Source organism: Cricetulus griseus, chromosome 4 (assembly GCF_003668045.3).
Source record: "Cricetulus griseus strain 17A/GY chromosome 4, alternate assembly CriGri-PICRH-1.0, whole genome shotgun sequence".
In the NCBI taxonomy this organism is placed as follows: domain Eukaryota; kingdom Metazoa; phylum Chordata; class Mammalia; order Rodentia; family Cricetidae; genus Cricetulus; species Cricetulus griseus.
The window spans coordinates 176,730,352-176,752,191 of NC_048597.1; the positions used below are offsets into that span (position 1 = coordinate 176,730,352).

Sequence of the window (21,840 nt, forward strand, 5' to 3'; positions counted from 1 at the left end):
CCTTTTGCACACACACGTGATGCAACAGGGAAGCCTGGGTGTAGGAGTGAAGGGCTGGGTTCAAGTATCTCTCTCTCTGTTCACTTTGTGACCTCTGACAAGTCACTCACATCTCTAAAGCTTCATTACTGCTATAAGGGGTGGCATCAGGAGTCGATGTATTTACACATAAAGGGGTTGGCACAGAATAGGAACTCAAGCTGAGGATATGGTTCACTTGGTAGAGTGTTTGCCTAGCATGCACAAAGCCCAGGGTTCGATCCTCAGCACCACATAAACCCAGCATGGTGGCACTTGTCTGTGATTCCAGCAGAAGGATCAGAAGTTCAAGATCTGCCTCACCTACCTAGTGAGTTTGGGACCAGCCTGGGATGCACGAAACTCTGTTTGGAAGGAAGGAAGGAAGGAAGGAACCCATTAAATAGAGGCCCAGTAGTAGAGTAATTAAATGGCTACAAAGTCAGCCACCATTTTCAGATATCTGGCAAGTTACTTGACTTTCTGAGCTTAGTTTCTATCTGTAAGATACAGATAATAGATTTAAAAAAAAACCAAGATTATAGAGTGGATTAAAATAAATACACAAAGGCTGCCATGATGGCCCAGCTAGTAAAGGGGCTTGCTCCTTTTTTCTGCGGATCAGACTCCTATTGTCTCCCCAGAATCTATATGGTGGCAGGAAAGACCTCAGACCTACACACACACACACACACACACACACACACACACACACACACACACACACACAAATAGATACTTAAAAAAATTTAAATACATATACAAAGTGTTTGAAGCAGTGTCTTACATATAGCCAGTTCTCTATTCTTGGGCTCAGAGTAGGGGCCTTCACTCTAATGGTTCCAGACCCCCTTCCTTACCTAAGCAGTCCCTTGTCTGTATTCCTTCAAGAGAACAGCAGCAGCCCCTCTGTTCCCCACATCGGGCCTGCGCCGAGGCGCCCCCTACTGTCTCTTTTGTGCATGCCCAACAGACGCGCCTTCACAGCTAGCATGCAGTGCTCCAGGCCACCGGGAGGTGGCAGAGTGGAGGAGTAGGGAAAGCCCTGGGACAACTCGCTATGCTGTGCCCCGCCCCTGCCCACCATCTGCTCAGGTCTCTGACCTCACTCCTCATTCTCTTCCCCTTGTCTCCATCATCTTCCTCTGCCCCCAGTCCCTTTTGCCCCTGCAGAATTGAAGGTGAGGGCAAAGATGGAATCCCTGGTGGTGTCATGGCAGCCGCCCCCTCACCCCACCCAGATTTCTGGATACAAACTCTACTGGCGTGAGGTGGGGGCAGAGGAAGAGGCAGACGGTGACCGCCCCCCAGGGGGCCGTGGAGACCAGGCTTGGGATGTGGGGCCTGTGCGGCTCAAGAAGAAAGTGAAGCAGTATGAACTGACCCAGCTAGGTGAGCAGGCCTGGGCTTGGGAGGGTCATGGAAGCCGGGCAAGGTGGGTACAGGGAGAGTGACCCCAGTGGCTTTCTTTCCTCAGTCCCTGGCAGGCTGTACGAAGTGAAGCTCGTAGCTTTCAACAAACACGAGGATGGCTATGCAGCTGTGTGGAAAGGCAAGACCGAGAAGGCACCCACGCCAGGTGAGGGGGCTGCAGGGGACGTGAGCCTCCTTTCTCCTTTCCCTGACCAGCCAGCAGGCAGTGAGCATGCCACATCCACTCCAGCCCACCTTCCTGGGCAGGAGTCCTTGTGCTGTCAGACATGCCCCTTTATTCTCAAGCTAAGCAGAACAAATGGGGGAGAGTTTGAAAAGGTTTAGGAACCCCATGCTTGATGCGTGATTCCTGGTTTCAAACCGCAAGATCCTTCGATCCTTCCGATCATCCCATAATTCTCATTTACGTAAAAAGAAATGAGTTTTGTGTATGGATGTTTTGCTTGCGTGTGTCTGTGCATCACCTGAGTTCTTGGTGTCCCTCGAGGCCAAAAAAGGGCTCCGAATCTCCTGGGACTGGAGTTACAGACAGTTGAGAGCTGCCTTGTGGGTGCTGGGAATCAAACCCAGATTCTTTGAAAGAGCAGTAAATGCTCTTAACTGCTGAGTTGTCTTCCTCCCCCCCCCCGCCCCGCCCCATGCTCCTGGTGTATTGCTTCTGCACAGCACTTCGCTCAGCACAAACCATAAGCTAGCTTAAAACATTTTAATGTTTGTGCGGGCCGGTGGTGGCACAGGCCTTTAATCCCAGCACTCGCAAGGCAGAGGCAGAGGCAGAGGCAGAGGCAGAGGCAGAGGCAGAGGCAGAGGCAGAGGCAGAGGCAGAGGCAGAGGCAGAGGCAGAGGCAGGTGGATCTCTGTGAGTTCAAGACCAGCCTGGTCTACAAGCACTAGTTCCAGGACAGGCTCCAAAGCTACATCAGGGAAACCCTGTATCGGAAAAAACCAAAGGAAAAAAATTAAGGTTTGTTTGACTGTAATCTTAAATTTTTTAAATTATTTTTTAATTTTTTTTTATTATTATTATTTTTACTTTGCATGTGTTGGTGCACTTGCAGGGGTGAGTCTCTGTTCTCTTCTGTCATGTGGGTCCTGGGGATCAAACTCAAGTCCTCAGGCAGGGTTGGCAATAGGTGCCTTTACCCACAGAGCCATCTCACTGCTCAGTGTTGACAGGTGTGTGTGGGGGGTCTGATTTGTTTTTTGTTGTGGTGGTGGTTGTTGTTTTTCCTCAAGGCAGTGTCTCACTATGTACCTCTGACTGTCCTGAAACTATATAGACCAGGTTGGCCTTGAACTCACAGAAACCCACCTACCTCTGTCTCCCTAGTGCTGGGACTAAAGGCATGTGCCACTATGCCCAGAAATTTCACAGTTCTTTGTTTTGCTTTTGTTTTTTGAGACAGGGTTTCTCTGTGTGCCCCTGATTGTCCTGGAACTCACTCTGTATACCAGGCTGTCCGTGAACTCATATCCACCTATGTTTGCCTCTCGAGTGCTGGGATTGAAGACACACACCATGCTCCCCCCCAGACTAATTTCACAGTTTTTGAGAGTGAACTTTATAGGTGATGGTATCCTGTCACAGTGTCAAATGTCACTGACAAGGGTCAAAGAAGCAAAGGAATTCACCTAAGGCCACACAAAGCCTAGACTAACTAGGACCAAGAGCCCTGGCTCCCAAGCAAGGGTGTTCACGGTTGTGTTGCCCTATGGGCCTACTTTGTCACCTTGGGGACATCCTGACAGTCAGAAGTAAAGAAACCTGGGTTCTAATTCCAGATAGTTCTTTTTTTTTTTCTTTTTTTCATTTAACGAATACTTGACTAAGTATCTACCACATGCCAGCTCTGTTCTGGACATTTAGGTGTCTGCTGTCTTGGAGTTTATTTTATGTTTATCTAATAAACATTTGTCATCACACAGTATACACTATACCAGACAGTTTCCTACCTGCATTGTATTAACTAATTTAACCTCAAAAGAACCCCCATGAGGGGGGCAGTGAGATGGTTCAGCAGGTGAAGGGCTTGTTGCAAGCCAGATGACCTGAGTTTGGTTCCCAGGCTCCCCCAAGTTGTCCTCTGACCTCCACAGGCACAGCGCAGTACACTCACCCACTTTCCTCCACATAGCAAATACATGTCTGACTGAGATGGCTCAGTGGTCAAGAATATTTACTGCTATTCCAGAGGACCTGAGTTGGGTTCCCAGAACCCATTTCAGTTGTCCCACAATTGCCTGTGACTTCAGCTCCAGTGGGTCTGATACCCTCTTCTGGCTGCAGGCACTCTCACACACACACATTAATAAAAATAATATTTTAAATAAATACATTTAGAGAGAAAAAAAACCAAGACATAGGTACTGTCATCAGATCCATATAAGAATAGGAAATGGAGGCACAGAGAAATTATGCAACTTCTCTAAAGTCACACAGCTAGTAAGTGGCAGAAATGGAATTTCAACCAAGCCTGGCTCCAGAGTCCTGGCATGCTTTCTTTGTCACATTCTCGCTGGTGATGATTCATAGTTGTTCTGTGTGTGACCTTAGCAAAAGTCACTTCAATTCTTGGGAGCCTCAGTTGCAGTGGGGATAATGCCACCCAACTCACAGGATCAAAAGCGAGGGACAGTGTCAGCTGTGGTAGCACACAGCTATAATTTCTGCACTGGAGAGGCAGAGGCAGGAGGATGGAGAGTTAGAGGTCAGCCTGGGTTACTGTGTAATGAGACCCTGTCTCAAAAATAAGAGGAGGAAAAGGCCAAATAAAGCCTATTGGGTCTATGAGTGTGGGTCCCCTCTCCCCATACTTGGACTTTCCATTCTAGACCTGCCTATCCAGAGGGGGCCACCCTTGCCTCCTGCCCATGTCCACGCAGAATCAAACAGCTCCACTTCCATATGGCTCCGGTGGAAGAAGCCAGACTTCACCACCGTCAAGATTGTCAACTACACTGTGCGCTTTGGTCCCTGGGGGCTCAGGAATGCCTCCCTGGTCACCTACTATACCAGGTATCAGCAACGGGAGGCCTCAGGAGTGCTAGGAGAGAGACTACAGGGCTCGGCTGTGGCAGGGGCACACCCAGGATCTACACAGGTGTCTCTTCCCTGACCGGGGTGCAACAGTGAGAAGGCTGAGTTGTCTGGTCCCATCCCCTAATGGCAGAGCCTGTGGTCACCCTTTGGTGAGAGTGAGGTACAAGACTAGAGGCTTCCATCTGCTGGGGCCCTGACCTCCCATCATGCAGAAAGATAGCTCTAGGAGCTGCTAGTCTGGTTGAGAAAATACCCTGTAAATGGTAACAGAGATATAAACTAAGACAAGAAAAGATGCCTCGGAAGTGATCAGTCCTCCAGGTGCAGAATAACTTAATTAATTCAGGAAGGCTTCCTGGAGGTCAGGAGGGTCTGGTTTGGAGGTTAGACATGAAGTAACATACATCCAATTTCTCTGTGGGTTACCTGGATGTGTGTGGAGGAGAGGTTAATAGTCCCAAGGAGCAGCTCCCTCCAGGGTAGGGCCTGGCTGGAGACAGGGGCTTACACTTGGGGTTCTGCCTGGCTTGAAACCTGTCTGAGGTCACTAGCCCTATCTATCTCCCCCCACCCCCAACAAGCTCCGGAGAAGACATCCTCATTGGTGGACTGAAGCCATTCACCAAGTATGAGTTTGCAGTACAGTCCCATGGTGTGGATATGGATGGGCCTTTTGGTTCCGTAGTAGAGCGCTCCACCCTGCCTGACCGTAAGTATCCACCGCCCTCTTCCCCATAGGTGCCACCATTTGCTGGGTCCAGTGAAGGAGAAAGAAGGGCAGATTGTGCCCTCATCCCCTAACTTCCTGCCACCCTCAGCTGGGACTGTGTCTCTGATCCTTCCCTCCCTCCCCTGCACTGCAGGGCCTTCGACACCCCCGTCTGACCTGCGCCTGAGCCCTCTGACCCCATCCACTGTTCGGCTACACTGGTGCCCCCCCACAGAGCCCAACGGCGAGATTGTGGAGTATCTAATTCTCTACAGCAACAACCACACCCAGCCTGAGCACCAGTGGACACTGCTCACCACAGAGGGTAAGGGTGCCCTTCCACCCTCTCAGGTGACCAAGTTAGTCCTGAGAACGTTCTGGGGGCTTCGAGGTTAGGTGCAGCCTCCTGCCCACTCCCTTCTACCTGCCACCCAACTCTCCGCATCTCATCACAGGAAACATCTTCAGTGCAGAGGTTCATGGCCTGGAGAGTGACACTCGGTACTTCTTCAAGATGGGGGCCCGCACAGAGGTGGGGCCGGGGCCTTTCTCCCGCTTGCAGGATGTGATCACTCTCCAGGAGACATTCTCAGGTACTGGTCAGCTGTGGTTAGAGGAGGAGAAGGGAGGAGGTCTTTGGGGCAACCTGGGGTCCCAAGATCCCTGAATTTACTCCCAACATCCTGCCTTTTGGAAATTGCACTCTCTTGACTTTGGTACCATGGGGTCAGGGTGGGGGGACAGCGGTAGCCTGGTAGAGGGACTGTCATAGTTCTTTTATTATTTTGTAGTGGTGTGTGTGTGTGTGTGTGTGTGTGTGTGTGTGTGTGTGTGTTAGTATAGCACAGTGCACATGTGATGGTCAGAGGGCATCAGAGAGCTGGTTTCTTGGGGAGCTCGCTTTGCTTAGAAGATTGGCTTTGGTGAGCTCATGAGCTCTGGAAAGGGCAAGTGGATAGCAGGCTGCATAGAAACTCACAGGGCTCAATTAAGATAAGAATGAGAATCCAGGGCCCTTATTGAAAATTATTATAGATGCAAAGATGGAACCAACAGAGCATTAAACACACATAGGACTGAGGAGATGTCCAGTTGGTAAAATGCTGCCATACAAGCACCAGGACCTGAGTTCAAACACCCAGCACCCATGTGAAAGCCTGATGTGGCAGCTTACACTGTAATCCCAGTGCTGAGGAAGCAGAGACTGGCTGACCTCTGGGACTGAGAGCGATTGAGGAAATCATGTGATGTGGACCTCTGACCTCCATGGGACACATGTGTGCACTTGTGTGCGTCTCCCCTACATGCACATGTGTGTACATCACAGATACATGTGTGTGTACACAGCACACCACACCTTGAGCCCTTCTAGGTTATTCATGTATTCAACATGAAAGCAGGCGGAGAAGGCCTTGCTGAAAAGCTGATTCTGTGAAGTCTGGTGTTGTGGGGAGAGAAAAGTGGTGTAGAGCAGGGAAGACCATGGTGGACTTAGTACGGGGCTTGGTGAGGTCCTGTGGCCGTCTATACTCCAGTCAGAAGAGTGGGGGCTTCGAAGCTTGGTGTGGTGGCCATGCCTTGATCCCAGTACTCGGGAGGCAGAGGCAGGTGGATCTCTGAGTTCGAGGACAGCCTGGTCTCCAGAGTGAGTTTCAGGACAGCCAGAGCTATGCAGGGAAACCCTGTCTCAGGAAAACAAAGCAAAAATAAAAGAGGGGAAGAGAGGGGGCATCCCCAAATCGTGAGACTGAGGCTGGCAGTCCTCTGCAGAAGGAAGGTCCAGCCCTTCTGGATTTATGACCACTGTGCCCTTCTGTCCTTGAATTGCTCTGTCCTTCTCCCCGCCAGACTCCTTGGATGTGCACTCTGTCACCGGCATCATTGTGGGCGTCTGCCTGGGCCTTCTCTGCCTCCTGGCCTGCATGTGTGCTGGCCTACGACGGAGCTCCCACAGGTGAACCAGGGAACTGTGGGGACTGAGGGTTTCCAGGAAGGCTGCAAAGTGGACCCAGGAGCATACACTTCCTTGTTGTACATGGAGTCCCGTTAAAGTTAGGGCTACGGAGGTGGGGTGGGTTCAGTGCTACATTAGCCCAGCCTATGCGAAGCCCTGGGCTCCACTCTCAGCAGCACAAAAACAGGCCAATAATTTATTAGCATTCTGAGATGAAGGATTGAGGAGTTGTTTTCATGAGAATGTGGGATGAGCTTAGGGGAGCCCCGGTCTCCCCACCTCAACAAGAGCAGGCAAAGCTACCCTGTGTGCTTCCTTCATAGCTTCCAGCCGAGTGCACAGAGAAGCCCACCTCTCCATACGAGGAAGGGGTCAGGCTGGACAGACACTATTCCTTCCTTTCTTGTTGCACACACCACGCCAGGAAACCAAGTCCACTCTCGTCTGACCCATTGCTTTGTTCCTGTTGCAGGGAAGCCCTCCCGGGTCTGTCCTCCACAGCCACCTCCTCCGGGAACCCAGCCCTGTACTCCAGAGCTCGACTTGGGCCCCCCAGTCTCCCTGCTGCCCATGAGTTGGAGTCCCTCGTACATCCCCGCCCCCAAGACTGGTCCCCACCACCCTCCGATATGGAAGACAAGGCTGAAGTGCACAGCCTTATGGGTGGCAGTGTTTCAGATTGCCGGGGCCACTCCAAGAGAAAGGTGAGAGACAGTCTGGATAGGTCAGAGGCACACGCGGACTCATTCCCAAATTAAACACCAGGGGGAGACAGAGCACAACTTTTGACCGCAAGACATACCCCAGGCCCTGAGCCAACTGGAGAAGCCTGTGTCCATTTCCTTGGCCCTTGGGAGTAGCCAGCCTTGTTCTCACCTGGGAAGGCCCCAGAGCTGTATTTGCTCAGAGCACCCAGATCTCTCCTCACTTCCCTTATCACTTTGGCTGTGGCCAAGTAGGGCTGGGTCCAGGATTAGGTAAGACCCCATAGGCCAGGTCCCCTGGGAGCTGCAGTGGTGTCACACCCTGACTAAGAGGACAGTCAGTCCTCCTATCTCTCCCCTTTCCTCTGAGATGAGGAAGAGTCCACCAGACTTGAGAGCCTCAGGCTTTGCATATCAAGTGTTGTTGGGGCTATGATTCTGCCCTTCCTATGCTCCCTACCTCAGTTCTCACCCTGGCCTAGGGAAGGCGCTTTAGCATGGAACCTGTCTGGAGATAGCAGGGTCCACAGGCCTGGACGCTGCATATGCCTTCTTCCTTCTCTGCAGATCTCCTGGGCACAACCAAGTGGGCTGAGCTGGACAGGATCCTGGGCAGGCTGTGAGCTGCCCCAGGGTGGTGGTCCTAGGCCTGCTCTGACCCGTGCCTTGCTGCCTCCAGCCGGAACTGGGCAGACACTGTTGCTCCAGGCTCTGGTGTATGATGCCATAAAGGTCTGTGTCCTGAGAGGAAGGGGAGGCAGGAGGGAAGGGCCCCCTATGTCTTTCCAGGGATAGGCATGTATTCAGGAGGCCTTGTAGCTTCCAAAGCGGAGTGGGTGACAGGAAGTCCAGTTTGGGTACAGTTCCTTCTTTACCTGGAACTAAGTGGCTCACAGTAGAATTACAGAGTAACTGAGGGTAGCCTAACTCCTGATACACTCAGTCCTTCCTGCTCCTCATGGAGGTCCTGTGTCTAGTACTTTCTGGAAGCCTAAGTGTGGGCAAACAGGTGAAATTCTCTACTACCTTCCTTTGCCAGAGTCTGAGCACCTTCTCAGGTGGGACAGTGCTTGTGATATTATCTAGTGGAGGGTCCGCCTTTCTCCACCCCACATCTGTTGATCGTTTTTCTGATGACCATTCTCAGTGATGCTCACCTGGCCTTTTGTTCTCTGCCAGAGCAACGGGAGAAAGAAGCCGCCCCCAGCCTGCAGGAATCAGGTGGAGGCCGAGGTCATTGTCCACTCTGACTTCGGTGCATCCAAAGGAAGTCCTGACTTCCACCTCCAAGACCTGGAGCCTGAGGAACCCCTGCCTACTGAAGCTCTGCCTTCCACCTCAGGGGCTGTGGATCTGTCTCAAGGAGCAGACTGGCTGGGCAGGGAGCTGGAAGGGTGCGAAGAGGCAACCACTGGGCCAGAGAGGCTCACCTGCTTACCAGAGGCAGCCAGTGCCTCCTGCTCCTGCCCAGACCTCCAGCCCAGCACTATTCTAGAGGAGGCCCCTGGGGAAAGCTACCAGCCCAAAGCTCTGTACCCTTTAGCAGTCAGCCCAAGCCTCCCCAGAGCCCCTGTCTCCTCTGCTCAGCTTCCCTGAGCAAAAGGCTGATATGGCTCAGGGACCTGATATGCACGGCCACACACGTGTGTACTAGAGATGTCAACAAGCCTTTGGAGCCTCTTAGGATCCTTTGGCTGGGATGAGGGAGACCTTTACTCTCTCCCCCATATTCTGCATCACATACGTGATACTGGAGGGACTTGAGACACAGCTCCATGTGATGGACGTATGTGAAGTCACGTGTGTGAGCTGGTTGAGCTGGGAAACCTCATGGTATGTAGCAGTCACAGTGACCTGATGGATCCTCCATGGCAGGATGGTGTAACAGTGATCAGTGCCAGCTCTTTGAGCCATAGCTTTGTCACCTAGCCTTTTATTACACTCTGAGAGTGTCTCCAATGCTGTGTCTACGAAGACAGCCCCAGCCCCTCTGCTGTCAGCTGGGCTGAGCCGGGTGCCAGTCAACTCTGCAGGCCTACGATGCAGCCTGCAGTTGCACAGCCGTCATCCCCCTGGCCTCCTAAGGCCCAGAAGGCTGGGTGAGCCCAGCTCAGCTCCCCTGTCCTTTGAGCAACTCTGCACCTAATTTTGTAATATGGGAAGTGCCTGGCTTGGGGAATCTTCTTCTCTCCCTGTCCCCTCTTTTGTGCTCCTTCTTTGTTCTAGTGGTCTGTGTTGTGTTGCCTTGCTCCCTTATCCTGGGGCCCTTCTCTTTCCTGTGATGCCTCCCATTGCCTCACCTTTCTCTGTGTCTCCCATGCTTGTCATTGTGTCATGTGTTTCTTGTCCCTAGGTTCGACCTATGCACCCTTCCCTAACAACATGACTACCTCATGTCTGCTTCAGACCATAGTATGACCCATGGGTTCCCCACGACCCCCCTGCAAGCCCCCTCTCTGGGCAAATGACCCACTCCAGGTAGATTTGGGAAAGATCTTTTGGCTTCCTGGCCTCCTTCCCCTTGAGACTGAGATGGGTACGTTTTCTGCGGAAGTGATGAACCCAGGCTGCACCAGGGAAACCATGAGAAGGGGTAGGGACTGAAACCAGAGGCTGAATAAAACGACTGCCACCCATCTGCTCAAAAAAAAAAAAAAAAATGGGTTCATGCTTTTGCCTTGCAGTCTCCAGTCCCGGCAGAAGCTGAAGGGGGAGGGGGAGCTGCAGTGGCTTCAGTTCCCTGACCTGACTGGACTCAGAGTGGGAAAGGAGTCTCCTCCAAGATGCTAGAAGGGAAGTCTGTGCACAGGAAAAGGGTGGCTGGCTCATTTTGTTTTATTTTTCTTTACATTGAATCCTGAGATCATCTTATCACACAGGGACAAGCCTGACTTGTACTTCCTGTATCATGAAAGCCATGCTATCTATTTGATGTCTCATCTTAGTCATCTTCCAGGAGTATGGAATGTGGGGTGTTTGCTCTCTGACTGCACGTCTTTTTATTTTAGCTGGCTGGCCTATCAAGCGTTAACTCTGGCTTCTGGGCCAAATTAGAAATAACCAGTGTATCTTTCTTTCTTTCTTTCTTTCTTTCTTTTTTTTAATGTCTTTCAGCAGAGTTGCAGCTTCCTCAGCCCCTGAAAGCATCTGTGTTTATTACCCTCGTGTGTCACTCACGTTTGACACCTCACCTACATTTCCTCCTCCTCCCCTCTTCGCCAGCCTATGATAACACTAAAGATTATTAATGTTGGTTTCGTGTCTCGTTAAAGACAGGATTGTCACTTGAACTACTTCTATAGCATTCAGAGTGGAGTGGCCACGGCCAACACCACTGTGTGTTTCTTCATTGCTTTGAAGGTCAAAAGCCTCATTTTATTTTGCTGGTTAGATTTTTTTCCTTGCCTTGAATGAAATAACCGTTTTAGCAGTAGGCTCTTAGCATTACACCACATAGTCATTTCTCATGTTCTTGTTTAACAGGCACTGAGGTTCTGGTTTAAATTAAATAGCTGCAAATGAGACAATTTATAACCCATTAGGTTGGGTGGAAGATTGTTTCTCAAAAGCAAATAAGTAATAAATCTGGTATCTGCCTATAACTCACAGTTGATAAGAAAGTAGCCGTTACTCATGAGCATTATATATGATTTGGGTTCTGAGTAACTGGGGAGTGTTCAATTTGTGTCTTTGTAGCAGCAGGTTTTATTAGAAAAGAGTCTATTGGCCTTTTACAGGGTATTAATTCCTTTGTCGCTTGCCATGGATGCCTTAAATTCTTTTGAGTCTCATTTAAAAATCTTGCTTTTCTTGAAGCATGACAAGTGTACTCAATACTTACATGCTCACTTATTTACCCATCCTTAGTTTATGCTGTATTATTTAATTGCATTTTCCAGCATCATGTTTCCCCCTTACAAATATGATATTCTTTAGTGTTACACTAAGGCATTGATCATGTATCTGTCCCTATAATGAATTAATAAACTATTTTCCATATATGTTGCTCTCTTTTTTTTTTTAACTTTCTCTTAAAAATTGTGTGTTTGCATGCACTCAGGACACACATGCATAATTTATGTGTACCACACATATGCAGGTGCTCACAGAGGCCAGAGCACTTCAGATCCCCTGGAACTGGACTTGCCAGTAGTTGTCATCCCGTATGGGGGTTGAGAACCAAGCAAGGCTCCTCCGCAAGAGCAGTGAGCACTCTTAACCACTGAGCCATCATTCATCCTCAGGATGTCTTCTTTTTGTTTGTTTGTTTGTTTCTTGAGATAGGGTTTCTCTGTGTAGCTTTGGAGCCTGTCCTGGAACTTGCTTTGTAGAGCAGGCTAGCCTAGAATTTACAGAGATCCACCTGCCTCAGCCTTCCAAGTGCTGGGATTAAAGGTGTACACCACCACTGCCTGGCAGAATATATTCTTTATGGAACCAAATGGTTGCAGTCTCCTCAGTCTTCCTGGCCTAGGAAGTTTATTTCTTGCCAGGATGGGAAATGTTTTTTTTGGGGGGAGGGAGTTGAGACAGGGTTTCTCTATGTAATTTTGGAACCTGTCCTAGAACTCATTTGTAGACCAGGCTGTCCTCGAACTCACAGAGATCCACCTGCCTCTGCCTCCTAAGTGCTTTGATTAAAGGCATGCGCCACCACTGCCCAGTGGAAATGGTAAATTTTGAGAGGAAAGATGGGCCCAAGAAAAAAACTAGAGCCTCTTTCTCACTCAGTAGACATTTAGGAAACACAGACACAGATACATACACACACACACACACACACACACACACACACACACACACACACACACTTTCATAGACACATGTATACAAACATGTTTTTTTTTTCAAACTTCAAGACATGGGGGCTGAAAAAATGTCACTGTGTGGTTGAAAAAGCACGCCTAGTGTGTGTCATGCATGCTTGCCTGCATGTACACAAGTGCACCACATACAAGGCTGTGCAGGGAGAGGCTGGAAGAGTGTATCAGATTCCTTGCCAACTTTTTGAAATTGTGACATACATTGCGGCCCCCAGATGTGTTCAGCCACATTCCCAGCTCTCCTGGATGAACCTGCAATCAATGCTCTCTTAGGTTCACGCCTACACGCTCATCTTCACAGATATCTTGCTATGCAAGAACTCAAATGTATACACGGTCACAAATGGTACTCCACTCATCACAGGACCGCAGTGCTTTTTCACCAGAAGGAATCATGAGCCAGCAGAGAGGCTGTCATGTCCAGGACCACCCCCAAAGTGGCTGGTGGGCCAGGCTCAGAGTTAATTGACAGATCACACAGAGAGATACTGCACATTTTGCATGCAGCAGAATAGCCATTATTTGCATATCACTCTCAGACCAAGGGTTGTGATAAAGAAAAATTAAACACTTGTCAAGATGAATTTAAAATGACAGCAATTCAGGACACCAATTTGACCTCTCTGGAGTTCCGAACATGCCAAGAAGGGGTGGTTGATGATTCAAGGCCTGCAGGAGGGCATTCCAGGACTTCAGGCCCCAGAGAGGCCCCTCCTTCAGTACCACCTTCTCTGGTGTCTGTAGAAGCCTCACTCTAGCCCTTCCTCAGTGAATCCTTTGGTGGCAGTGGCAGACCCAGGTCCATGCTCTTGAATCTCTCCGTTGCTCACATGACTCCAGACAATCCTCTCTGGTTTATATTAATGCAGATCTGTCTGTGTACAGGCACCTGACTTCTAGAGGCCTGAAGGGGTTTTTACTTATTTAGGTTGGTTTTTTAAATTTTGTTTGTTTATCTAGCCAGGGTTTCACTATGTAGCTCTGGCTGTCTTGGGACCCATTATGTAGTCCAGACTGGCCTCAAACTCATAGAAATCCACCTGCCTCTGCCCACCAAGTGCTGGTATTAAAAATGTATACCACTATGCCTAGCCCTTCTGAGTGTTTTTGTTTGTTTGTTTGGTTGGTTGGTTTTGTTTTTTGAGACAGGGTTTCTCTGTGTAGCCTTCATTGTTCTGGAACTCACTCAGTAGACCAAGCCAGCCTTGAACTCACAGAGAAAACTGCCTGCCTCTGCCTCCCAAATGCTGGGATTAAACGTGTATACCACCACCACTCAGCCTTTCTGAATGTTTTTTAAATTAGAAAATGTTAGTATATTTCATTTATGGTGTGTGTGTGTGTGTGTGTGTGTGTGTGTGTGTGTGTGTGTACACATGTGCCATGGAGCAAGGGCAGCTGGCTGTCAGAGGACAATTGGCTGTGGATGTCATTTTCTCCTTGCATCATGTAGGTCCCAGGGATGGAACTCAGCTGGTCAGTCAGGCTTGGCCCCTGGTGCCTTTCCCTCCAGAACCATCTCATTGGCCTAAGCCGGAACATCTTTACTCACTGTACCAAAGCACGGTGGCACATACTTGTCATCCTAACACTTGGGGTGTGGAGGCAGGAGGATTAAAGAGTCCAAGATCAGCCTCCAATACAAAATGAATTCAAGGCCAGGCTGGGCTCTCAGAGGTGAGAGACTTAGTATACTCCTACCATTCCTGTCATGTCAGAGCACCTTTGTGAGGCCAGCGCTGCTAACTTTAAGCCTCTAGCATCCAGGATTATTTTTGATGAACTCGTCCTTCAAGTTGGACCCAGGGGATGGTGGCATAGAGTAGTAAAAGTCCAATATTCAAGATATTTGTGGGGTAACATATATATGTCTCTCTAGAGTTGTCTTCCCATGTGTGAAACATCAGATACAGCACAGAGATGATCCTGGCAATTTTAAGTTCTAGTGTGGTTTCCCAGTTACCAGGTCATTTGCCTGGACCTTTGCTTTCAGCGATCTGCAAAGTTGAGGGGAGATACTATTGTCTTCAGGTTTCAGACCAACTCAGTGAGAATGGCTGGGCTGGATAGCAGGCAGAATTGAGTGGGGTCTCGGGTTTCTATTGGGGCTCTTATTGTAGTGTTGGGGCTACTCTTCCTAGATCATCTACGGAAGTGTCCTAACTCCTCCGTCTACAGAGTCCAGTCTTGTAACGACATGGCCCATCCCTTGAAAAAAAGGACTGGGAACCTAGGGAATACCGAATTTCTAGCAACTTTAAGCAGTTTTAAGGGAATTGTCTTTAAAACAGAGAGTTGAACATTGTGGCAGAGGGCACCGCAGAGAAAGTGGGGGAGAGCAAACCCCTCAGCTTTGCGTGTTTTTTCTCATCCCGGACCCTCTCTCACAATCTTCACTTTCCCAGATCCTGAAGTCCGGACCGACCACGAGGAGCGGATACCGGGCTGCAGCCCGGGTCGGCGCCGGCTACTCCCGCTGCAGTTCAAAGCGCAGGGGGCGCGTCCGCCGCGCAGCCGGGAATGTCCGGCAGCTTAAAGCGCTCGCCGGCTCTTTTGTTCCCCAGACCCGGCCTCCCGGGAGAGGGGGTTGGGGGAGGGGAGAAGAGGGGGGCGGCGGGCAGAGGAGGAAGGCGGTGCGGGCGCGGGCGGAGAGCGGAGCGCGCACCCCGGGCGCGGCTGACAGATCGCCGCGGTGGGTGCAAGATGGCGCAAGCGGCGCTCTCCCTGATCCCCGCTCCCCGCTAAGGCCAGCATGCGGCCCCAGCCTCCCGCCGCCCGGGCTCGGCCCCGGCCTGAGCCCCGGCCCCGGCCCCGGCGCCGGCCCCGCGGGACGCTGTGAGCCCGCGAGAGGCCCCCACCCCGGGTACCGCCGCGCGTCGCCGAGCCCAGCGGACCGAGAGCCCCATGGCTGCGCCGCGCACCGCGTCTCCGCGCCGCCCGCCCGAGCTGCGCCGGCCCCGGCTCCTGCCGCCGTTGCTGCCGCTGCTGCTACTGTTGCCGCTGCCTGCGCCAAGCCGGGGTGAGCCGGGGCTCAGAACCCAGGCGAGAGGGGCGGACCCCCGGACACCGCGCGGACCTGCGCTAGGAGCGCGTGCTGGAGAGACCTGGCGGGACAGCGCTCTGCGGGCACAGGGAGAGCCACTCTGGCAAGGCTACCTGTGGTTGGAAAGACTGAGGGGGGCAGAATCCCGGGAGAGGGGTCGGGGATCGGTTCCCCGGGTCTTGGGGACTAGGGTTAAGTTCGGGGCTGGACCCTGATTTTGGACGGAGGAGCTAGGAGCGCGGCAAAGCGGGAGTTGGGGAGGCAGGCTGGCGTTGGGGACCAAAGGAAACAAGCCACAGGAAAATGAGCGGACGAGTCACAACCAAGGAGGGCGAGCTAGGGTGCGCAGAGCTGGGCTGGGGGACTCTGAGTAGCCCAAGGCGACTGAAGCTGGAAGCGACAGATCGGGATCCGGGGATGGGGGCGCGCCTGCACGGAGCTGAGAAGACATCATTCCCACCCCACCCCCCAGCAGTGATTAGAGCTGGGACTGGGTCCGGGGGTATACTAGGAAAGGGGAAGAAAGATTCCCGGTGGGTTGAGAGGGCGACCCTGCCAAGAGCCTGAGGAGAGGCGATGTCGTCTAGGGCAAGTGCCTGCCCAGTGCCCCGCCCTTCCCCGAGGGAGCTCTCTAGGAGTCTCTGTCCTTGGTTTGAGGGGCCACCCGTAGCTTCCTCGGTGGCTGAAAAAAATTCATTTCACCCCCAAAAGGGTGTGGATCTAGGTCCTCCTCTTTCTCAAATCATTTGCAGACACACATTTGAACTACTCTCTTTTCTTTCTCAAAAACCAAAATATTGCATCTGCACCCAGGAGAAACTTTATCCCCTATGGCTTCAGCCGGGGCTGGCTTGGAGGTGGAGGTGGAAGTGGCTCAAACTTAGGGTGTGTGGAGGATTCGAGGGATCTGAACGAGTGCAAGCGTCAAATGTCTTAAACTGTCCTTATCCTAGAATGGAGGCAATGCCTAGACAAACCATCTGCACCACCCCACCCCACCCCACCCCCGCCCTTACCCACTAGGGCCGGCTCAGCAGTGAAGGACTTGGGTCTATGAGGGAGAACCCAAGGTCCAGGATCACAAGGCCCCAAACATGTGAGGAGGGGACTTTGTGTCTGACCTTTTAGACGAGGAGGACTCATTCCTCTTGAAGGGAAGTCATAACCGATCTGGTAAATTGCTTGCTGGAGAGACTGGCTGTCACCCGTGGGATATTAGTGCTTATTTCTCTTACCTGGTCCCTGATTCACTCCTGGACACCATCACACACACACACACACACACACACACACACACACACACACACACACACACACACACACTTCCTGCTAAATTTAGGAAATCTAAATTAATGTTTACTATTTCCAATTTCTCCACGTAACAAAAGTCAAAGGACCAACACCCAGAGCCTGGAGTAAGAGGTACAACATAGGCCATACACAGCCTAGCCTGTACCCTGAGTGCTGGGCTCATACCTGCTGCTCCCAACCAGGCATTGGACCAGGTCTCTGACAGTTTGCCAGCAAATGGAAACCTGATTTATTACTATCTCACATCACTTTTTAGGTTTGGTTTGGTTTGGTTTGGTGTTTTGAGGCAGGGTTTCTGTGTGTAGCCCTGACTGACATGGAACTCACTTTATAGGCCAGGCTGGCCTCAAACTCAGAGATGTGCCTGCCTCTGCCTCCTGAGTGCTGGGATTAAAGGCAAGGGCTACCATCACTGCCCAGCTGAGACTCTGATTTTTTTTAAATTTTAGTTTATTTTATATGTGGGGGTGTTTTGCTTGCATGCATGTCTGTGCATCTCTTTGGTACTTGGTTCACATGGAGGCCAGAAGAGGGCATTAGAACCCCAGGACTGGATGCAGATGGCTGTTGTGTCCTCATGTGGGTGAAGGAAATCAAATCTGAGTCCTCTGGAAGAGAAGCCAGTGCTTTTAGTCACTGGGCCATCTCTCCAGCCCTCCAAGACTCAGATTTGTAATGACCAATTCCAATTGTGAGGCCCTGGGCAAGTCACCTAACATCTCCAAGTTTCAGTTTTCTTATCTATGAAAGGAGTGGTACAAATGGCATTCACTTTTCTGCTGTGGTTGGAGTTAAGTAAAATACTGCACAGGATGGCATTCTGTAAGACATAGTAGTTCTGTGTTTAATAGGAATTCCTATTAAGTCTACAGATGCACCAAAGGGTTGTGATGGGTACACAGAACCATGGAACTTGAAATCTCTCTGTATGGAATCCTTCCTGGCTATATGTACATTCCGTGCTAACACCTCCTTTCCTTCCTGATGCAGGTCTGGGCCACTCTGCTGAACTGGCATTTGCTGTGGAGCCAAATGACGATATTGCTGTCCCTGGACAGCCCATAGTGCTGGGCTGCAAAGTAGAGGGGACCCCTCCAGTGCAAGTCTCCTGGAGGAAGAACGGAGCAGAGATGCCTGAGGGCACCCACTCCACGCTGCTGGCCAATGGGTCCTTGCTGATCCACCACTTCAGGCTGGAGCAGGGAGGTGGCCCTTCAGACGAGGGTGACTATGAATGTGTGGCTCAGAACCGCTTTGGGCTGCTGGTCAGTCGGAAGGCTCGTATCCAGGCTGCAAGTAAGTAAATGTCCCTTTTTTCCTTTTACATTAACCAGAGTGGTGACTGGGGTCAGTCAATATCATGAGAATGTGGAAGAGGCCCATTTTGTGAAGCTCAGAAGAACAAATTTTCTAGCTTGGATCAGTTGATAGGTGGCACAGTGGTGACTTGCATGGCAAAGTTATGTCGTGTGCTCTTTTTAGTGACTGGAATGTGAACTGACAAGAATGTACTCAAAGATTCATAGGCTGGAGGCAGGGCCTCATCCATGTCTTCATTCTGCTTATCATGGTTTTCACATATGTGCTGTACCATGGGCATCCTTTACACCCGCATGCCATACCACAAGCATCCTGGTCCATTGTATGTGCTCTGGTGTTTAAACATAGAGAAACTTGCCTTATTTTGTGAGGGCACTTTAGATTTTTGAAGACTCATTTTAACAACATGAAGTTTTTAGTTATAGGTTAATTTTTGGAAACATTTGGAGTAGGATAAGATTTCACGATGCCAGTAATAGACATCTCAAACCTGTCAACAATTCCTTTAAAAACAAAACAACAACAACAAAAACATATGGTAGGTGCTGCTGGGGAAACAGTTGAGTTGGGAAGTACTTGCTGCATAAGCATGAGGGCCTGAGTTTGGTCCCCAGAGACCTTGTAAAAACCCGAGTGTGGGAGCAGCATTCTACATTCTAGTGTTGGGAAGTGGAGACAGGAGGATCCCTGAAGCTCACTGTCCAGCCACCTCAGCTGAATTGGCAAGTCCTAGGAGCCAATGAGGGACCCTGTCTCAAAAAACAAGGGGGACACTGTTGCTGAGGAAGATACCTGAGGTTGACCTCTGCTCCCCACCCCCCATGCATGCCCCACTTGAGCACATACACAAACAAACAATAAATAAATGTTAAAAAGAGAAGAGTTTGCCAGGTAGTGGTGGTGTATGCCTTTAATCCCAGCACTCAGAAGCCAGAGACAGATGGATCTCTGAGTTCCAGGACAGAGAAACCCTGTCACAAAAAAAAAAAAAAAGAAAAAAAATGAAGAAGGAAAGAGAGGAGGCTTATTGGAGGAAGAGGAGAAAAAGGAAGGAAGGGAGGGAGGAAAAAAAGAAAGAAAGAAAGAAAGAAAGAAAGAAAGAAAGACACTCCTCTTGAGAAATGGCAAGAGTTGAGTGAACAGTGTTCTACATCCTAAATCTCTGTACTTCAGGGAAGCAGCTGTTCCTTAAAACCGCTGCTTTGACTTGGTAATAATGCTAGCCAGCATTTATTTAGTACTTGCTGCACGCTGAGCACCCAAAATGCTTTATGTAACTTATTCCACTGAACTGTCACAACTGAGGAAGACATTCACTAACATTCCCCCTTTGGAGATGAGAAATCTGGCCTGGAGGAGGGTGGGATTCAGTAGTGACATTCTGGGAGGCAGAAGAGCCAGGCTGCAGCCTGGGCAACCTGAACTCTATACCCTCCCACTTAACTCCTATGGCATGCTGCCTCCTTCCCTGTGAAGGCTGACAAGTTCCTTCCTGGCTCAAAGGACATTTGCACTGTGACTGTGAACGGGCTGGTGAGTGATGAATTGTTCCAGGCAGGAGCCCTCGTGCTGGGCTGAAGATGCCCCTTTGTTCTGAGGAAGGCTGATCCAGGCCCCCATATGGAGCTTGCTGGGAAGCAGCCCTGGACTTTGAGATGGGAATCACTTCTGGCTCAGCCACCCCTGGCCCTGGCCCTCTCCACCAGGCAAGAGAGACTGGTACAGCCTCTGAGCAGATGGCCGGGTGTGTGAATGGAGGGGATGGGAGGAAGGAGGGCAGAAGGAACTTCCCAGGAATATGCTGCCTACCTCCATGGTCTGTTTTATTTTACTTTATTGATTCTGGTAGGTGCAATGAACTTTATTGATAGTGTTCAAGAGAGTAATGCTCCCTAAGCCTCTCCCCTTCTCCTGTGGGGCTGGAATGGCAATTGTGAAGGGAGATACAAGTGTTCCAGGGCTGAGTTGGGACAGGGACTCCTTAGAGGCTGAGGGCCTCTCTCTTCCTCACTGTTTTTTTCAGGGTAGATGGTCCAAGGCTTCTTACTTCTTGGAGGCCATGTAAGCCACTCACCACCCTGTTGCTGTAGCCATATTCATTGTCATAACAGGAAATGAGCTTTACAGAGTTGTCATTGAGAACAATGCCAGCCCCAGCATCAAAGGTGGAAGGGTTGGCAGCATTGTTAAAAACTTAAGAGACAACTTGGTCCTCAGTGTAGCCCAGGATGCCCTTTAGTGAGCCCTCCAAAGCCTGTTTTGCCACCTTCTTTACGTCGTCGTACCTGGCAGCTTCCTCCATGTGGCATGTCAGATTCTCAACAGACACACTGAGGGTAGGAACATGAAAGGCCATGGCAGTGAGCATCTCCTTCAGCTCTTGGATGACCTTGCCCACATTCTTGGCAGTGCCAGTGGGTACAGGGATGATGTTCTGGGAAGTCCCACTGCCAGAACGCCACAGCTTCCCAGAGGGACCACCCACAGTCGTCTGGGTGGCAGTGATGACAAGGGCTATGGTCATGAGTCCTTCCACAAAGCCATGGCCTGTTATAGTGAAGAGAGACAGAGGCCTGTTGGGTCTTTGAATAACCAGCAAAGGATCCTGGGAGGTAAAACCTCAGAAGGAGAGAGAAGAGTTATGAGAGGGGAAGAAAATGGTAGATGTGTTTTTCTTTCCTTTTTTCATGCTGTGAGTCAAACCCAGGAACTTAAACATACTAAGCATTCTATCTCTCAGTCCCATTGTATGAGTTGTATGTGTGTACATGTTCATGTGTGTGCACATATGAGGGAGTGTACATATGTGTGTGGAGAACAGAAGTTGATGTTGGTTGCCCTCCTTAGTCACTATTGACCTTATTTTTTTAAATAGTGTTTCTCATTGAACTCAGATTTCACTGATTTAGCTAGACCAACTGGACAGCAATTCCCTGGGATTCTGCTGTTTCTACCTTTCGGGCCCTGGGATCATAGGCCCAGCTTTTTATATTGGCCCTGGAGATCTGAACTGCAGACGTTGTGGGACACAGGAGGGTCGCCTTATGAAAAAGTATAAGGAGCCACTAGGGCCTTGCTTCTCCTGTGAGATCCATGGGGATGGTGTGCTTGGCCCTGCTCACAGGCAGGTCTGCTGGGGCATCAGAGCTCTAGGCCAGAGGCCACTGGTCCACACCAGATGCTGTCCTTGAACTACATTCTTCCCAAGGTGGGCTGTGCTACAGGCTGATCTGTCCTAGGAACTTCAGGGGTGGGGGGATACAGCAGCTCAGGGTTTTAAGATCTATTCATAATCTCGAGATGGGCGTTGGTGGCGTACACCTTTAATCCCAGCACTTGGGAGGCAGAGGCAGGCAGATCTCTGTGAGTTCGAGGCCAGCCTGGTCTACAAGAGCTAGTTCCAGGACAGCCAGGGCTACACAGAGAAACCCTATCTCAAAAAAACAAACAAACAAAAAATCTATTCATGATCTCAGGATTATTT

At 50.4% G+C, this 21,840-nt stretch overlaps 2 protein-coding genes across 4 annotated transcripts in view; both read left to right on the forward strand.

Moving 5' to 3' along the window:
• Igdcc4 (immunoglobulin superfamily DCC subclass member 4) overlaps positions 1 to 11,860 on the forward strand; it is a 37,246-nt gene extending 25,386 nt beyond the window's left edge. For all 3 annotated transcript variants that reach the window (XM_027411338.2, XM_027411339.2, XM_027411341.2), the window contains 10 exons: positions 1,174 to 1,410; positions 1,496 to 1,597; positions 4,285 to 4,468; positions 5,074 to 5,201; positions 5,356 to 5,526; positions 5,657 to 5,794; positions 7,050 to 7,155; positions 7,628 to 7,859; positions 8,427 to 8,591; positions 9,039 to 11,860. In XM_027411338.2, the coding sequence (XP_027267139.1) occupies positions 1,174 to 1,410; positions 1,496 to 1,597; positions 4,285 to 4,468; positions 5,074 to 5,201; positions 5,356 to 5,526; positions 5,657 to 5,794; positions 7,050 to 7,155; positions 7,628 to 7,859; positions 8,427 to 8,591; positions 9,039 to 9,455 (1,880 nt within the window). In that variant the 3' untranslated portion in view covers positions 9,456 to 11,860. The remainder of the gene's footprint in view (positions 1 to 1,173; positions 1,411 to 1,495; positions 1,598 to 4,284; positions 4,469 to 5,073; positions 5,202 to 5,355; positions 5,527 to 5,656; positions 5,795 to 7,049; positions 7,156 to 7,627; positions 7,860 to 8,426; positions 8,592 to 9,038) is intronic.
• Positions 11,861 to 15,586: 3,726 nt separating this feature from the next.
• The window catches only part of Igdcc3 (immunoglobulin superfamily DCC subclass member 3), a 42,473-nt gene continuing 36,219 nt past the window's right edge, over positions 15,587 to 21,840 (forward strand). Inside the window, exons 1-2 of the mRNA XM_027411410.2 lie at positions 15,587 to 15,701; positions 18,027 to 18,332. Of these exons, the coding sequence (XP_027267211.1) occupies positions 15,587 to 15,701; positions 18,027 to 18,332 (421 nt within the window). The remainder of the gene's footprint in view (positions 15,702 to 18,026; positions 18,333 to 21,840) is intronic.